General features: G+C 33.6%; 2 protein-coding genes across 4 annotated transcripts in view; one reads left to right on the top strand and one right to left on the bottom strand.

The window, feature by feature from the left end:
• The window catches only part of LOC111057041 (dystrophin, isoforms A/C/F/G/H), a 608,133-nt gene that overhangs the window by 122,979 nt on the left and 466,688 nt on the right, over positions 1–18,466 (top strand). The window lies entirely within an intron of this gene.
• Positions 355–17,600, bottom strand: LOC111057046 (facilitated trehalose transporter Tret1). Of its 3 annotated transcripts, none has more exons than XM_039432338.1 (4): positions 17,442–17,600; positions 10,636–10,888; positions 4,016–4,464; positions 355–2,970 (listed from the first exon to the last, which is right to left on the bottom strand). In XM_039432338.1, exons 2-4 carry the CDS (start codon positions 10,670–10,672, stop codon positions 2,104–2,106), a joined length of 1,353 nt encoding a protein of 450 aa, XP_039288272.1. In that variant the 5' UTR covers positions 10,673–10,888; positions 17,442–17,600; the 3' UTR covers positions 355–2,103. The 3 variants fall into 3 exon arrangements, with proteins under 3 accessions (XP_039288272.1, XP_039288273.1, XP_022200162.2); XM_039432339.1 differs by having other exon boundaries at positions 10,636–10,884; positions 17,442–17,581; XM_022344470.2 differs by lacking the exon at positions 17,442–17,600 and adding an exon at positions 15,077–15,281.

Genomic DNA, 18,466 nt, shown 5'->3' with positions numbered 1-18,466 from the left:
TAAAGGTTAAGGTTAGATCAGGATAACTCTAGCGGTTAGGTTTTTGTCTTTGAATGGCAATATGCTAGTATTTTTCAGAATTATTTGACGACACCGTGACTGGCCTCTATGTGAAAAAGTGGTCTCCGAATATACGTGCAGGCGCTCCCAAAAATACTATCACCCAACCAAAAACCAATTTTTTCTGCAGTCTCTGATCACTGAGCCAAATATACTGGAGGTAGCTCCAGTTAGGGCTACTACACTAGAACAGAATTTTGTTCCGTTGGTAGTTTGTTGAGGTTGAGGCTATTTTGCCGCTTTAATTCAAATTTACTGGGAAATTAAACGTGAAAACAGTTCAGGACACAACACTGTTACTCAAGATTTTATTTTATACATAACTTATGACTAATTCACAATATTCACTTGATATACTACACCGTATTGAAGTTATAATCTTTGCTAGATTATTTATAATTCACTCATTCATAAAAGTATACATTCGTATCACTATTCAGACTTTGGTTTAATCACTATTTCAACTAAATTTCACAGGATTTTTCTGAATAACTTGAAATTACATCAGCTCACAATGCTAAACTATTACTAAATTTATCTTTGTACATATTTACATTCTTGAATTCACTGTTATCAATTCTCTCCTCCTAATACGTTCCTCCACTAATTCTTCTCCTAGTTACTCGTTTGAATTACTTAATAATTATGATAGCTAAAATTCAACTCCTGATATAGGTACAATTTTTTATACTTAGCTACTAGTTTGTATTCTTGTAGGCTGCAATATGTTGAGAAATTCATATTTTTCAGAAGCTGTGTTTGATTCTATATTGGAACAAATTTTTTCCACAACCTATTAATCGAATTTAATAACAATTCATAAAACTAATAATTTAAAAAACTGAATTATTATTATAGCTTCGTGTTGAAACTAGATTCAATGTTACAACATAGTTTTTTTAAGGCATATATTAATTGGATTATGTAACTGAAATAATAATATTGTCAGATACTCGTCGAAATTACGTTATCATTACTTAAAAAAATTATATCATTGATCACTTTCATACACTTGACATACCGACAAAGCTTAACAATATATAAGCATTTCTTATCAACACAAGAATACCTTGCTGAACCTTGTACTATTTTTCTGTTATCAGGTCATGTTTTCCTTGAGTTCATTTATAAAAATGTCTCCTCTCATATTTTCATAAAACTATTTCAAAGATCCAATAAACATCTTTCATTGAAATGTGTTTCATAACAGTTTATAGAGGCATGTGTCCCTGTTACGCCTACTCAACAATTATATTATTTCAAAATCGTTCCATAAAATTATTTGAAACTTCTTCATGCTATAGCTGTTCGTAAAGCATCGATTTCTTATCTACTCAATGAACAATATATTGTTAAATTGTTTCTCAACAAATATAATAAAATATTCATATGTTCAATGAGAATGAAAAGCAGATCGTCTTTGCCTAGCCCTAAAATTTATACTTCTATTCTTTTGTGATACTTATTGTTATATGTTAGGTATTCTAAGATTTGAAATCATAGGATTTCCCGAAATCATTATCGAAACTCAATTCCAGTGTTGACATTTATATTAATCTTTGTACATCCCTTGGATATAGTTTCATCTTCACTAAACGATTTTAATATTTTCCTACAGTAATAAGTTTATTGAAACTTCGCTTGTTCATAATCTTCGTAGATGCAAATTCTTTAGTATAGGCCTACCTATGCTTTCTTTGATCTGTATTGATTCTGTTTCTTCCGAATACAGTTCTTCTTAAATTGGGAGATTGAATTGCATTGAATTAAATCCTTTGAAAACGATTTGAGTATTAAACTTTCAGACTATATTATTTCATCTAAGTTCGAGAGAGAAGTAAGGCTCCTCTGTTCCCCCTGTCACCATTACATCAATATCGTTTGTAAAAATCAATAAGTAGAAGATGATCCCATAATCATTATGTGTAGATCAAATCTTATTTTTGTTAAAGACATCTTAGAGATCACTTACATTTGGAAAAACAAATATAATAAAATATTTCAATTTTTAACGAGAATAAAAAGCAGATCTTGTCTATTCTCTTACTTTAGACTTTTGAGACGTTTCTGTATATCAGGGAACGATTTACCTTTTGTCTCGAATATGAATAGAGCATTGAAAATGGTGAAAATCACCGCGTTCATCGAGAAAAAGAAGAACATAGCATGGGTGCCGATAGAGTGTTGGACAGGGTGGTACATTTTGTTTGTGACGAAAGAAGCGGCTGCAAAAACAATTGATGAAACTGCGGCCGCGCGAGACTTTACATTAGCGGGGAAAAGTTCAGAAAGTAGAGTGGATGGGATGACACCTAAACCGATGGAGTGGAAAATTCCAAAACAGACCAGTGCCATATAAGGAAGCCAGGCTGCTTGCTCGGGATCTCCACGCAATAGATAGTAGAATCCAGAAGTGGCAGTGGATATGGCAAGCCCTATGCTGGATGCAAACAGCAGAGGTTTCCTCCCAAGATGATCCACTAGAGGTGTAGCTAAGAAGTTTCCAATTGTCAGAACTATTCCAAAAACCACAATAACCTGGCTAACATGAAAGAATTGGAATCCTACATTGGGCAGGGTTGTTGAAGAAAATGCCAGCACAGCACTTATTCCACACAGTCTCTGGAATGCTGAACTGACCATCACTATGGTGGTTGCCTTTCTGTTGCTGGGGATCGCCACCAAATCGACGAATGTTCCTTTTGTTTTCATTTCTTCTTCGACGTTTTCCTTCATCTGCTCGAGTTCTTTCTCGATGGCGAGTTGGTCTGCACCCTCTCTCAGCCACTGCAGACTCTTGCGTGCCTCTTCGACCTTGTTACGCATGAGGCAGCCGTACGGAGACTCTGGGATCCACAAGAATGTCATGAAGAAGATGATCGGGAAGATGGCTCCGATTGTGTTCAGCCACTAAAAAAGAAACGAGCAATATTACAAATTGTATTTTTTTTAATCATAAGAATGAAGATGACACATACTAGATTGTGCACATCCTTACTATCACTCACCTTATTACCGTTAACCTTGCCAAAATAACATAACTATTCGTTCGACCTGATGTGAAACTCCACCAGAATGAGATAAATTTGACAATCCCCCACTCCATTTATCTCAAATACATTTGAATCTGATTCAAGTATTAGAGAGTTGTGAATTGAAAATAATAAAATGCTCATGTGGGCATCATCCTCTGTGAAAAAAAATGTTGAAATAGTTGCCAATTGATTAGGATCATTCAAGTCACACAAGAGACCGTCTCGAATAATTCATTCTCATGAAGGTGTCACCAACTGGAATGAAATTTGTTGAAAGTTTTGTAAAATTATTGTAATATCATAATTATCGTTATCTGATCAAGTCCTAAAATGCTCGTGTACAGCGCGACTGAAGCATGGGAAGAGCTATTGGGAACAATTTTTCAAATTCGTATGTGTTGATAAATTCATCCAAACGTCGGTAATTGGTTCAGCTACTAACCTTCTGAACTGTGGATCTGTTACAGAATACTTATTATTTTTTCATGTGATATTCTTACAGAAAGTGGGCGGCTTACTCCTTTACAGGCTAATTAGCATACAAGCATATAGCCTAGACGCTTCTTTGTTTACTAATTCACAAGAAAATATCCATCTTCATGAACTTGGAACTTATAATCTTACCTTTTTATGCCCATCACAAAAATCACAGCCTCCGTAAACTAAGAATAGTACAAAACCGGACATACAGTTGATTTTTGACCGTTCCAAAGACATGTATATAACGATATTATGTGGAACTGACAATATCGTTTTTATTTCACCTTGATATGGAGAAATTTTTCACTATCTCTAATCATAGTGTAAATTGAATGTAATTTTCCTTGAAATCTGCAATTCTACAGAATTTTGTTTAGAAAGTATCAAATATGTAAATCCGGGAGCATAGATCTACTAATTGAACCTAGAATTTCTATTACCTGGTAAGAAACAAGTGGTCCAACAATGAACATGAGCAGTGACCCGCCCCACAGAGCCCCCGTCGATATTGTGCTGATGGCCCCGCGCACCTCAACTGAAGCAATTTCCCCCAGGTACATGGGGCATATCGAGAAGGCAATGCCTTTGCCTATGCCACTGAGGAACCGAGACAGGAAGAGGAAGTAGGGCGTCCCAGGCACGAAGGTCAGCATCCAGCAGATGAGGTAGAGAGGTCCTGTAGCCAGGAGAACAGGTTTCCTGCCTATCCTGTCGACCAGGTAGGATGCAGGGATTGGACTGACCATGTTGCCCACGTCCAGGGAGGCAACCACCCACGAGATCTCGTCTCCCTCGATGAACACGTTCGCTCCCCCTTGCACTTCCAGTTTCCTCAGAGCAGGTGAAGGCCATGCCAACCAGCAGCCCGTCACGAACATGCAGATGCACGCTTTCAACAAACAAAATAAAACACATTTCACTATACTATCAAATGAAAATTCTACAAAATACTGTTATGATAAAAATAATGTAACTAAATTGAAATAAGAATCCCCAACATATAATGTGAATATTAATCTTGAAATATAACTTAGGGTACAAGCACACTGAAAGCGGAGCGTGGCGTGGCGTAACGAGCGTCGTGAACAATATCATGTTAAGTAATGAGCTAAAACTCTATTTTCATAACTCTACCTTCATTGTATTATCATTCATTCCATCATCATCACCTAGGCTTAAAATACTTCTAGAAAGACGCCTTTGTAAAATAATAAAAAATAATAATAAACACACTGCAAGCGTCTATTCGCAGAGTGGTGCGGAGCGTGGCATCAAACTTTGGAACAAGCTGGTTTGTTTTTTGGAGCGTCTACGAGCAGAGCGTCAAAGTGCCCTGCTAATGTACATGCTAGTAGTCTATTCTTGTACATAATAATGCACTTGTTCTACTACATTTTCCACTACCATTTAGTACACTAGTATATTAAAGTTAATGTTTGCCCAAATTCCCCTGTAATGTGTATTATTTGATTATTCAAAACAGTACATTCATCTATTGCACTTTGAAATCATAATCAAGGCTATTCTAATCCATTTAATTCAAATTTCTATGAAATAACACCTTAGTGTTATTTATTTATTATTGTTATTAATATTATTTATAATAATAATTTATTCATGATACTTATGTAATAACATTGGTAGATAAAATAACAAGGTAGTGCTTGTGTTATTTTTCTTCCAAATTTATAGGTGATAAAGTCCAACATAAGGTCAGAGGTTTTTTATAAAAGTTCAGTCCAAAATAAGCATGAAAACTGTAAATTTTGAACTTAGATGGCTTGAACTAATAAATTTATAGAAATATTCCTCTCAATTACCATTTGGAACCATTGAAGAAACACAAACTTTTAAACTTTGTTATTAATTTTTAATTACAATTCTTTCTTCAGAAGATATTGGATTTCTCCAAATAGTGACTTGTTTTTCCAAATCAGGCTTCAATCTTGTTAAAATGTAATAAAAGGTTGAAGTTGACATTCGCATGTACTCATGTATTCATTCGGGACTCATGCTTTCTTAAAACATTAAACAGATGGTGATATTCACCAAATAGTCCACGATTCAAGTTAATTCCATTAACCCACTCTCCTAGCAGGCTTAGCTAAAATCCACTATTTTAAGTAATTGTTTTCACAAAGTAATGTTCGTGCAAACTTGGACAACGCCATTTTCTAACGCTTGACGCTCAGACGCTTCCAGTGTGTTTCATGAACGCTCTAACCACGCCACGCCACGCTCCGCTCTAGAACGCCACGCCACGCTCCGCTCCGCTTTCAGTGTGGTTGTACCCTTAGAAAACGGGGAGAAAATAAAGGCTCAGAATAAGAAAACTCAAGATTCAAATTCTAGGCTATACTACAGTAAATATGGGTAATATAGTTATACGTATGATGAATCTGTATCTGAATTGAAATAGGAATCATATCATATTCTGTGAAGATAAATCTTGGAATTAACTCGAAAAACATAATTATTGAAAATCTAGGTTCAAAAAATTATGTTGTCTAAAATGAATCTAATTACTGGATGTAAGATTCAAATTATTTCCAAGTAATGTTTATACATTTCTAATTGTTTGCCATGGCCATTAACTTGCTAAATTTTCTTCGTCATCGAAGTATTGAGTTTGATATGTACTTAATAATGACGTAACTAAAACTAATATCTATGACTATGGTGCACTGAACTAGTATTAGAACAACAGCATCGGAAAAATAGGTATACTAAGGAAATTAAACTTTATCTGGGGACATTTTTCATAGCTTGCAGAATACTGAGGTGGTAGGAGGAAGACGCATTTGGTTCACTTCTTGAATGTTAATGGATCATACAGGAATCATAAAATCTAAGGATTGCACAGACCAGAACCAGAACTTTGATAATGTGTATGTGCGATCAAGTCGACTTCCTATCACGCGTTTGTATTTTGAACAGAATATTAATTTTCTCAAAAAGGATCGACAAATACAACACTTTGATAAGGACAAAATGTTCCAGACCTTTTAAAAAGTGTAAGGTCTTTTCAAACCACAGGCCCGCTTTGCTTCAAATGAAATGAACTAACTATCTTTGGATATTATCCATGAACGAATTATCACTCTATTCGTATACTTATTTGTATCCTCTTATACTGCGGTCTGAGGTCTTGGATATACTGTCCTAGTAATTTGGTCATGCATTCATTTTCATAAATTGTATGCTTCTTTTTTATGATTATTTCAACTTTCCATTTTTCATAACATTATATGAGGCTCAATTTATTGCAAGTATGTAGTTGTAGTAGATTAAGGAAAGATGTCAAACATTGTTCATAATCGATCAACAGGATGAACTATCCATTCTAATTCAATCTTCAGCTCAATCTAATTCACCTTTCAATAAAACTTCGATTTCCACACAATTTTCATGAGCGATCTCATTTTATCTAAAAATAGAGTCACGTGCTTGAGTTAGCTTGTGGTGTAAACGACTCAATTCCACTGCGGTGAATTTAATTGGTAATTAGATCAGTTGTAATTGAATCCTCAAGCCAATTTTCCGGTTTAGCAGTGCATTATTACGCTTCGTTAGTTTTGTAATTTTCACTGAAAACCTTGCTTTCAAGTTACTGACAAGAGGCAAAAGATGTTTTAATTTTGAATTGTCATCATACCAGTACTAGATCAACCGTCATCTTCTATTTCATGTTCATTGATAATATAAATATTGATCTATTAGATAAGTCATACAAACACAATACAGTTTATAGAAAATAAGTCACAGGCAATCGTTCAATATTTATTTTATTGTTGACGTTTGTCACATGCTCTTTCAACAGGAATAGTTCAAACATTCAGGCTGTTTCCAAACTTATTCCCAAGTCAGTCCATTCCAATAAAAATAAGACAAATAATATCGGATGTAAATGATCAATTTGGAAAATTTGAAAATGTATCCATGCTGGAGAAATCAAAGTTGAAAAATGCTGGCTCACATTAATTACATCGTGATTTATTAATTTATTCATCACATGGCTTTTGTTTCTGGATACCCGAAGGTTATTCTACTTTGCCATATAAATTCAACCAAATATTCCAAAACTATATAATAATTGATTTATAAACTTGATTATTTTAGTTATGTTAGAATAGTTCATTCGAATTCCAATTTCAGTTGAATAGAATTGACTTCACTCTACTGTTATCTTTTGTAAATATTCAGGCATCATTATTTTGCATGTTTTTTTGGGTTAAAGTGATACAGAAAATAAACCAAAATTCTTGGGAGACATACTTATTTATTGATAGAAAATGAGTGATTTTTTGAATTGATATTGAGACAGAGAGAGATCGATAGAATGTTAAAAGAGATAGAGAGTGAATAGGATAGTATTGGAGGAAGAGAGAGAGAGAGAGTTTGTGAGAGAGAAATACAGTGTGAATGAGACAGCGTGTGAGAACTATTGGATGACTGAACAATAAATTGTTCGGTGACAAGCTCTTTACCATTCACTTGTCACCTTTCAATGATGCAATTTGATTGAAGGTCTTGGTCAAGGACACAGGTATTACAATTGTGGATCACTTTTTCTCTTGTCACCTGTAAAGCAGACATTGCATTCTACACTTTGACGCTGGCCATTCAATTTTAAATAGAATGCATCTGACTTATCAGGGCTACCCAAAATCTATGTTGGGAATCGAACGATATTAGAAAAAAATTATTCGAATACAATGATGATCAATTTTTGAATCAAATTCCAATTACGTTCAGAATTGTAAATTAAATATAAATATTGTAGCTGCAGTTGAACTGCAACGCTAACTGCGAACCAGAATTCCAAGTTGATCTAATAAGAAAGACACTATCACTATTGCAGAGTAACAAGGCGGTTGAATTCATGAAAATATTCACAAGAATCTATTGATTTATTCATCCCGTTGAATTTTCCTTGTATGATATTGAGTTAAATGTATTCATCACATTAAGCTCTATTATTTTCCTGTTATTATGTTGTTTGCTTCGACGAATTGGAAGTAATAGAATCGATATAACTCAACATGCCTATTAATTTATTTGTTCATGTATGAGAAGTTGGTGAAAATTATGGAAACAGCTTGATATTTATTTTTCGCCACACTGCACAGAAAGCAGCTGTTTTCCAGTCCCTACGTAGATCTGAAAGACATTGTTTGCAGACGACTCTCGTCTGACGTCAGAACAGGTTTATTTTCAAAGAGTACCCTTTCCAGCCGCTAACATGGAACTAAGAGAGGTGATCAAAAAACAGCTGATCGAAAAACTTTTCATTATTTGTGTTCATTATTCAATAATTAAAACATTTATAATAATATCATCTTATTGTCATTTGAAAGAATAAAAAAGTATAAACTCAACCTCCCACATAATTGAACATCATCTTTTAGGTTATTTAGACAAATCAGAATAAAAAATAAAAATACTTGGACAATTTCCTGATATTCAGATTACCTCAGATTTGCTAGAGCTATCACCATCCACTTCTGCTTTCGGAAGTGCTTAGTAAACAACTATTCTCATATATATATTGTTTATTTTGGTGTGTGGCGAAAAATAGCGTTCGCACCACGGGCAAAAATGTTTTTCCGGCTCTTTTCTAGTCCGAGGCCGTCGATTTCAAGCCGGAAAAATCTCATTTTCTGCTCTAGGTGCGAAATATACTATTACAAGGATAATTTGACAGTCGGTTTGGGGATCCTATTCGAATTGAGAAAACAACTTTTCTGTCACTCCAATTTTTCAATTCCAGTTTTTCAATTCGAATAAGATCCTCAATCAAACCTACTGTCAAATTATTTTTGTAAATAAATATTAAGCTTCTATAATATTCACCAACTCTGTATAGTTCATTATTTGTGGTAATCCATTGAATTTATTGAGTCTGAAATTGAGTCTGAGAACATAGTTTGAAAATCACAGTTTCAATATCCTTTAGTATTCTTATGAATTGTTATACAATATCTCAGTAATAAAAACAATATAAAAACTTGTAGTATCTTTTTATTAAAACATTTAAGACATTTTAACGACTAGTTTCGACCACTAGTTTCAAGTTGAACTTGAAAATGGCCAATTGTCGAAACTAGTCCTTAAATTTTTTTAAAAAAGGGTACTATAAGTTTTTATATTGTTTTTTTTTAATTTGAGTAAAGTAGCCCATATAAGTGAATATCCCAGTAATATCATAGATATATACAAATCTTGTAATTACTAACACTGAAAAAAACTAATCAATAGCACTTTCACGTTTCAAAGAAATTAAAATTATAAATTAAATTAAGAACTCAATCAGCAATAAATAACACTTATAGATCAACCCAGTTTCACTTTCAGAAACTGTGAAACTGTTTACACAGTTGAAAATTACAAATGAAAACTGAATACACTGTGTCAAATTTCACAGTTTCACTGTACTAGTATATTGATACTGTTGTGCATTTGAAACTGTATCATCAAGCACAATATGATTAATTTTAGATTAGAGTGAAAAAATCTCTAAATGAATAATCGATGAGAGTAACTAATTTTACCAACATGAATATTGAATTGAAAAATGTACTTACTCCATTCTGAATATACATTTATAAAATATCGTTTTTATGATAATCCTAACATTATTTCTCTCGACTCTTCTCTAATAATAACATCCTCAATATTTTATATTACAAATTCTTATTTTATCATTTTAATAAAAATTGTTTTCAAAATGCTATGAAATTCATTACCAATTATTAAATTCAAATGCAATTTTTCCAATTTCCATTTTTTATCCAATCATGAATTATAATTGAATTTCAGTAATTCTATGGAAATTATTATTCATTCTTTAATGATACTAAATCTAAAATATTTAGATTTAAAGATTTCAAATCTAAAAGGTTCGCTCGCTTCTATTTCTTCCTAATAGTCTTGGTTTTGAAACTGTTTCATTTCCATACATCTGTACTCAAATAATACAGTTTCCTATCGAGCTTGATAGAATATCAAAATAAAATGTTAGTTTCATTGTGAATGTTCAAATAAAAAACACTTAACTCACCTGAGACAGCAGCCGCCGTTTCTCTGAACACTGACATCTCGTGAAAGTGAGTTTTCAACTGATTGTAATTTCCACTACAGTATAATATAGAGACTGAAAATGTTATTTTCACTTGTTACTGCAACCTCTAGCTACGTTTTCCTCGTGTCTGACTACACTAACCACTGCCACTGTTGAACTTCACTGGATGTTCAAATTGAACTGCTAGACTTCACCTTCTGCCTCCATTTGTATTGGATGGTTGGTCAGCTATCTGCAACACACATACAAAGCAGTGCTCAATCGTGGGGGGAGATCACTACACACACATACTCTATCATTCCTTCTTATTCTCACTCATTATACCTCTCCGATTTCTATATCTCTCTCCCTCCCCTCTCTCTATCTATCTCACTCACTCATTCCCTCTCTCTGCTTCTCCTATCATTCCCTCCTTGCCTAAAACATTATGTTCTCTCCCTCTGCTATCATTATTTCACTTTCGGAACGATTTATCTGTATTTCCCTAACATTGGCCTAGACCGTGAACTTGGCGTGAGTGGTTTGTTTTCTCATGAGATAAAAGTATGATGACCACTTTAATGGAACGCTTCATTTATCCAATCACCGAAATGAATCACTACAGTTATTGGGTGGGAGAACTGAATGAACGCACTGGATGGAATATTTCTAGTTGATGGTGATATTGGCAATCACTATTTTTTAATTGTGGCTTCAGACTAGATTTTGGACCCTTTTTTCTTTTCTGAGTGTTGTATGCTACATTTCTTCAAAAATGTTTGGATAAAAGTCAATTTTATAAATAAAAATTGAATGAATGATGGAAAATTTTGGTGTTTTTAATTGATGGTATCAGTAAAGGTGCGTACTGAAACCGTACTGATATACGCGCTGCGAACATGAGCAATTCACTTTTAATCAGCTGACTATATCTGTATTTTTACAGAAACGGTAAGATAAAAGATATAAAAAGCTTGGCATCAGCTGATTAAACGTGAATTGCTCATGTTCGCGGCGCGTAAATCTGTACGCACCTTAATAGATTTTTACCTTCAAACTAGATATTAGACCCCGTTTTCAATTTCAAATTTTATCTGCTAGTTTTTTATTTGATAACATCCATAAAAATAACAAAAATTTTGTTCATTTTGTGAACGCTCATTCAAGTACGATACATGGTTTATTCGAACGTGGTAGCATTTCTAAAACTATCCAACTATTGAACTATTTCTCACTATAAAACTATTTAACCTTCTCATCATGATTAAATCACATATCCTCGTATTCTTGTTTTGAATGTTATTAAACTCCACCACCTATGATGTGTTAGAATAGAATAGAAAAAAACGTTTATTGAATAAATAAGCTACCTTAAGCGAACCTCAAAGAGGCTGCTTAACAACATGTATTGATAGTTTCGTTTATTTTTATCATTTTCCAACTTCACAATTTTTTCACCCTACTGTACATTTTACTTCCTTCCAATTGTTATTAAAGATCATATTTTTGGTGTGTGAACTTCAATAATGTTTATATAGATGTAGCGTTCCACGTACTTTCATTTTAACTCTTCTACCATATAAATATAATCCTTATCTATAATAATTAACAACAATGAAGCATGCTTTACTAGGACCGACTGCTGCATATAGGTGAAGAAAAAATTGTTCCCTAGAAAGTTCAGATCTTGTTGCCTATTCCTTGGATCCTATTGCCCTGTTGCCTAGCATCCAAACCCTGTCGGACATACACCGATTGCGCCCGGCAGTCAAATGGGAGTGATACATAGCTCCCATACACACGTACACTGCTTAAGTAGTGACGTCATCACTGCTAGTCATATTATTTGTCCCGCTCTATCTCTGTGGATAAGATAACGGTATTTATATACTTTCCGATAACCATCTGCTTTATAACGACCATTCCTTCCTATTCGACTCTAAAAGTGTTGAATTTTGAAATCATGAATACATGGAATTTCCAGCTCTGACAGTAGGTTGAATCGGTTAATGACCGGGAATACCACGGGTTTGTCAAAACCTCACCATCAACTTTTCGATAATTAGCACATATAGACACTCTCCATCTGTCACCATGAGTGAGAATAAGAACAGTGGTCATATGTTTGCTAAGCTCAGTGACAGATGTTCAAAGTTATTAGTGTTTGAAGGTTTTAAGTTTTCAAAAAATATATCTGTATCTATCACCCACATTGTTTCTGTCATTTAAACAAATTCAGAAATATGAAAAGTCAAAACATTAGAATGAATGATTGAGACGATGTGTTTGCTGGAACCAATTTGACAGTGATCATTCATTCAAGATGCCTGTATCTTAATTAATGATTGATCGTACAATCCTGGTTCTAGCCGAATCTTTTAATATCAAATAGAATGAAATTATAGGATAGAAATCTGTATCTCATTAACTTGGCCAATATGTTGTCATTATACAATAGTGTTTTGCTTGAAGATACTGGAGTGAATTTGAATTTCGCTCCTTCAGTCAGGAAACATAATGTCGGCTGCTAGTGAGAGCGAAATGACATCCCTCGTGATGACGTCACAGACGTTCACTTTGTTACGTTCAGTATGTGAGTGGCCAAACACATTCTGAACGCTGCGCGCAATCGGCAGATTCCCACCCTGTGATGATGAGTCAAATCAAATCACCTATAAAAATGCCTCTGCGTCGCTACAACAGTACCCTTATATTTTAAGAATGTTTCTATGAAAAACGTTGATGCTAACCGGCATGCTGGCAAGTTTGGATTGTATCATAATTGAAAATTGCATGATTTTCTCCATATATCACCCCAGTACTATCACTCTGCCACTTGTGCGCTCTTCAATTATTGTTTGAAACTGGGGAATACATTACGCCCGACTTTGTACTTTGTACTTTATTTATGATGATCAGCGACTATAGACATTTCAAGGATAGAACAACGAATGACATCGTGAGTCACGAACAACTGGCATCCACGAAGTTTCACTTTATTCTCAGTTATATTATTTGTAATTAACATTCATCATACATACCAGATAATAACTTATTAGGTTTACTTTAGCATTATCAAGAGGTACTAATACCAATACTTCAACTAGTCTTATTCGCTTGGCCCACAATAAATTTATTTTTCATACGAACATTACTCGGAGCATGGACTACAAACTTCAATATCTAACTTGAAAAAAATTATGCTCTGCTTCATTGATGCTTATGATACAGTCCATTGTCTTCATTCAATTTCTTTTTGGAATACATATCTCAACATTTTTCAAGTAACGTTAAACTACCTAGAATTTCGGGAAAATTTCGAATTTGCGTTTCTCCCAAACTCAATCATCCTCAAACACGTGATTGTTATCCAATAATATTATTGACCTTACTCAGTCAATTATTATTGTAAATCTTATATAGTACATTTCTGAGAAGAACACTACTTATCAGAACATCGTTGAGCTCAGAGTATCAATATTATTTGATCCGGAACTTCATGCTGATATTTGAACAATATTTGACGAACATCCAAACTCAATCATTATATCTATTTGATTACTTGGGTTGAACATTTTTCGTAATATAAAATTTATATAATTCATTACATGGTTCAATAATTTTGATTTTACTACTGTACCAGCATTTATGTACAACGTTCACTAATGCAATGTTGATGTGAGCCGTTGATATATTTGGAATAATTACGTAGTCTTAATCAACATTACGTATTCATCAAATGATGATCTGAATATTCAACAAGAATACCATAGTTATATATTATGTACACTAATGCATACATTCTCTCAACCTTCTTTCATAATAATGAATTATCGTGTTCAAATATACCCACTGTTAAATTTCACTTGTTAAATGTGTTTCAAATTCTATTTTTTTCAAATTAATCTAAACAATCCATACTTCTAGAGAATTGTTAGGAAATTCGCAAGATTTAAACCCATGAAGTTGAAAAACAAGATGGGAAACAGAAGACGGGAATTTTTAAAAAAAGTTCATAGAAAAAGTAAGAAGGAAAAAATATTTTTATTCACAATAATGAAATCTTGCCATTCAAGAAACTCTAATTCATTTATCATTTTTTGAAAATAACTTCTTTGCACGAATCTCTTGAAATCTTTGTTGAAGCTGCCTAATTGATCGCTGAAACAGCTCAATTCGGATATTGTGGATTTCATCTGGAATTCTTTGTACTAATTCAACCACAGGTAGTATGTATGCAATCGGGATTTGTGCACACTTCTGATTCAAAAAACCCTCCAGATAAAAATATGAATCTCAGTACCCTTTTAAATTATTTTGTCACAAAATGTTTCACAAACTATAAAATAATTGTCTAGAATATGTTATCAGCAACCATTTGATATTGGAAACTATTATCATATTTATTATAAATTGAGGCTGATTGTCATTCAAGACTTACGTGTTTTTGAAGTGTTGCTCCAATTTGAAAATAATAAATTCCATGAACTCCTTTGAAATGCACCCACCTCACTTACTAAGAAGGCCTATCTATTGCAGTTCTAGTTTCCATAGTCTAGGAAGCTTCCAACACTCAGATTTGTGTACTTATCACTTGAACGGTATTCAAATTCACCACTCCATTTAATTAGCTTCTGACTGAATGGTGTTCTCCTATGAGCAAGTGGTGTCTGTTTAGATTTTCCTACGTCATATAAACTGAGCAATAATAAATTGTTATCTTGTATGTACAAGTGTTACAATATCTATGTGCTTAAAATAAAACGGATTAAGCTCATTCCGTAATTCGGCATTCTGTATTCTTTTCAAGTGTATTTTGTGATACACTCCTATCTGTTGTTAACCATTATTCTCCACATATCTTTCCCCAATCAGGAGCACACTTTTGGGATTATTCTGTTCAATTCGTTGTTTTTATGGCAGCTATTGACCTGTCAAAAGGAATGTTAAATCTCTACTATTTATACTATCGCTAATATTCGATATGCTCTATTCAAACTAGCAGAAATAAGAAAAATACAGATAAATGAGGGATTGCTTTAATATTATGACGCATGATTCTTTCAAGGTTGCTGCTTATGGTTGTTTTGGTGGGGGGGGGGGTTGAAACCTGTATCACTAATTTATCAATTTATTTGAGGAAGTTCTAAAAGTAAATAGTTTACAGTCATCAAAATAACATAAAAAGGGAATCAATTTATTAGCTTAGTGAGGTATTTATTGAATGATATAGAATCCTCTATTCAAGCTATTTTTTAACATTTATTTCTTCATAGAAATCGAGTGATTAATAAAGTTTTCCCGAATTCATAATATTTCACAACCTGTGCTGGGCTGAAACTTTCTCCAAAGTTGCGGTACATTTTACAAATTAAATATGTAGCTTTAACAGGACAATAATGTTATTACTCGATTGCAGCGCCTTCAAGGTTCATGAACACATCAACAGATAATTTCCATTTTAATCCTTATTTTGTTCTTTGTGAAATTATTTGATCCCTCTTCCTTGTAATTATTACGATTTTCATATTCCTTTAATCTTCATTTGGTTTATAGCCAAAAAAATATTTGGAACTCTTCACCCAAATACAGTGTCGAAATTCACAAAACTTCATTATCATCAATCTATCATAATACTGTACTTACTCTGTGCTGAATTTTCTCATAGTTGTAAATAAATATAATTTTGTTTTATATTTCTATACCATGTTTCCACTACTCAGAAAGGAAATTCGTTATTTAAAAAAAAGTTCAATGACTATGGTCATGTTCACCACAATATGTATTGTTTCAAGAACAATATTGTTATTTTTGGCTTCTTCATCAACCTATCAAAATTGATAATCATATTATTTAGTTTATCAGTGTTTGAAGTAAAATTGGTTATTGTGGTGTTGAACATAACCCTACGGTGAAAACTTATTGGACGAAATTTAAGAACAAATGTTCTGGACTAGTACCTGTTTTTACATTCCATTATTCAATGTTTGTCATTTAAGGCTGTTCGGTAGACTTTTCTATATTTAAATTGGATAATCTTTTTCAATATAATTGTTAAGATCATTATAAGAGTGAGAAACAATGGCAACTGAAATTTTTAAGTGGTCTAATAAGCGAGTTATGGGAGTTATGGGTCGTCGAAGTGCTAAATCCGTTTTCTTTCCAGATGATAAACGGTTTCGACTATATTAACTATACTATTTTAACAGAGCTTCTCTTAAAAATTCAAAAAATGTATCTTTCCAAACTAAAACATTTTATTCCCCATATCGTTCATAAATAAAAAAGTAAAATTTTTTGTTCGATAACCTGTTTATTTTGGCATTAATAGCGAAAAATCGGATATTAGAACAAAGCCAATGATATACTGAATGTATTAAAAAAAAACTCCAATGGAAAATTCGAAACCGTTTATGATCTGTAAAGAAAACGGAGTTAGCAACTTCAACAACCCATAATTCGCTTATTAGACCACTTAAAAATTCCAGTTGCCACTTTTTCTCACTCTTATAATGATCTTAACAATTATATTGAAAAAGATTATCGAATTTAAATAAAAAAAGTGTACCGAACAGCCTATAAATAGCACTACTGCACAGAACTTTAAATACGTAATTTATTGTCAAATCTTATCAATAGTGAGTATCTTGATCACTGAGGTCATACCTACTACAATAATTATCATCACTGAAGAAAGTGTAAGATCATGTACGAGAAACAGTAGACTTATTGTCGAGTATCTCAACAAATAGCCACAAGTTAAAATTACTTTAGTTTATGAATTATAAAGTGTGTCTGCTACTCACGCAAGTATTAAGTCGTTCTCAGTCATGCTAGGAGCTGCTTGCTTTCCTGTCGAAGTGCACTGTCACACTGACAGTAGACGGGCGTCATTATTTAGACTGTCACTGCTACATATAGACCTACTCATACGCAATCAGCTACTCTTCTATGTTATTGAATGCACAATCAGCTTCAAATTGCGGTGATTTATTAATATTTTCACTACTCGTTTCATCTTCGTGAAGCGTCGTAATTCGTGTCTTGTTGAGGGTGATATATTTGCTCACTCACTCACTCACTCTCTCTCTCTCTCTCGCACTCTCTCTCTCTCTCTCCCACTTGAGATTTATAATCCATCTGTTTCTTTTCCATGCTTTTTTCATCCCGTTTCAGTGTAGTTCAAGGTAACGGGCCCTAATTTATGAAAAATTAGTAGTCTAGACCCTAGGCTAACTATGTTGTTAGTGATGTTTCCTTGTAATTATATGGATCAGGAGTCTATGATCTTGTAATTATACTATTTATAACAGGGGGAGAGAGTGAGAGAGAGTTGAAGATATAGAAACTGGGTTCCAATGTTCAGCCCTTTACTACATAAGGCATGGCGCATATTGCGGCGCGACTGGCGCGTGTGACGCGACCTGACGCGTGACATGATTCGATGCTAGTGACACGACCTGACGCGTGACATGACTCGATGCTAGTGACACGACCTGACGCGTGACATGACTCGATGCTAGTGACACGACCTGACGCTATATGAAGCCCTAATAGTTGATTCGTACATGGCTACATTTTTATATAATTGTACATTATGAGTTTAACTGTATAAGTATGATTGTTAACGCCCTACACGAAGTTGATAAACACCCTTGGTAACAGATTGGTGATAAAAGAAAGTTAATATCGATTCTATAATTCAACTCTTCATCTCAATTTTTATTCAATCTATGAGAGAAAAATACAAAACTATAGGATGTTGTGCATTCTTAGGAACAGCAAAACCATCTAATTCGATCATCTACAAAGCGGATAATACAATACAAAA

Source organism: Nilaparvata lugens, chromosome 7, assembly GCF_014356525.2.
Source record: "Nilaparvata lugens isolate BPH chromosome 7, ASM1435652v1, whole genome shotgun sequence".
NCBI lineage: Eukaryota > Metazoa > Arthropoda > Insecta > Hemiptera > Delphacidae > Nilaparvata > Nilaparvata lugens.
This window is presented reverse-complemented; position numbering and strand designations above follow the sequence as displayed.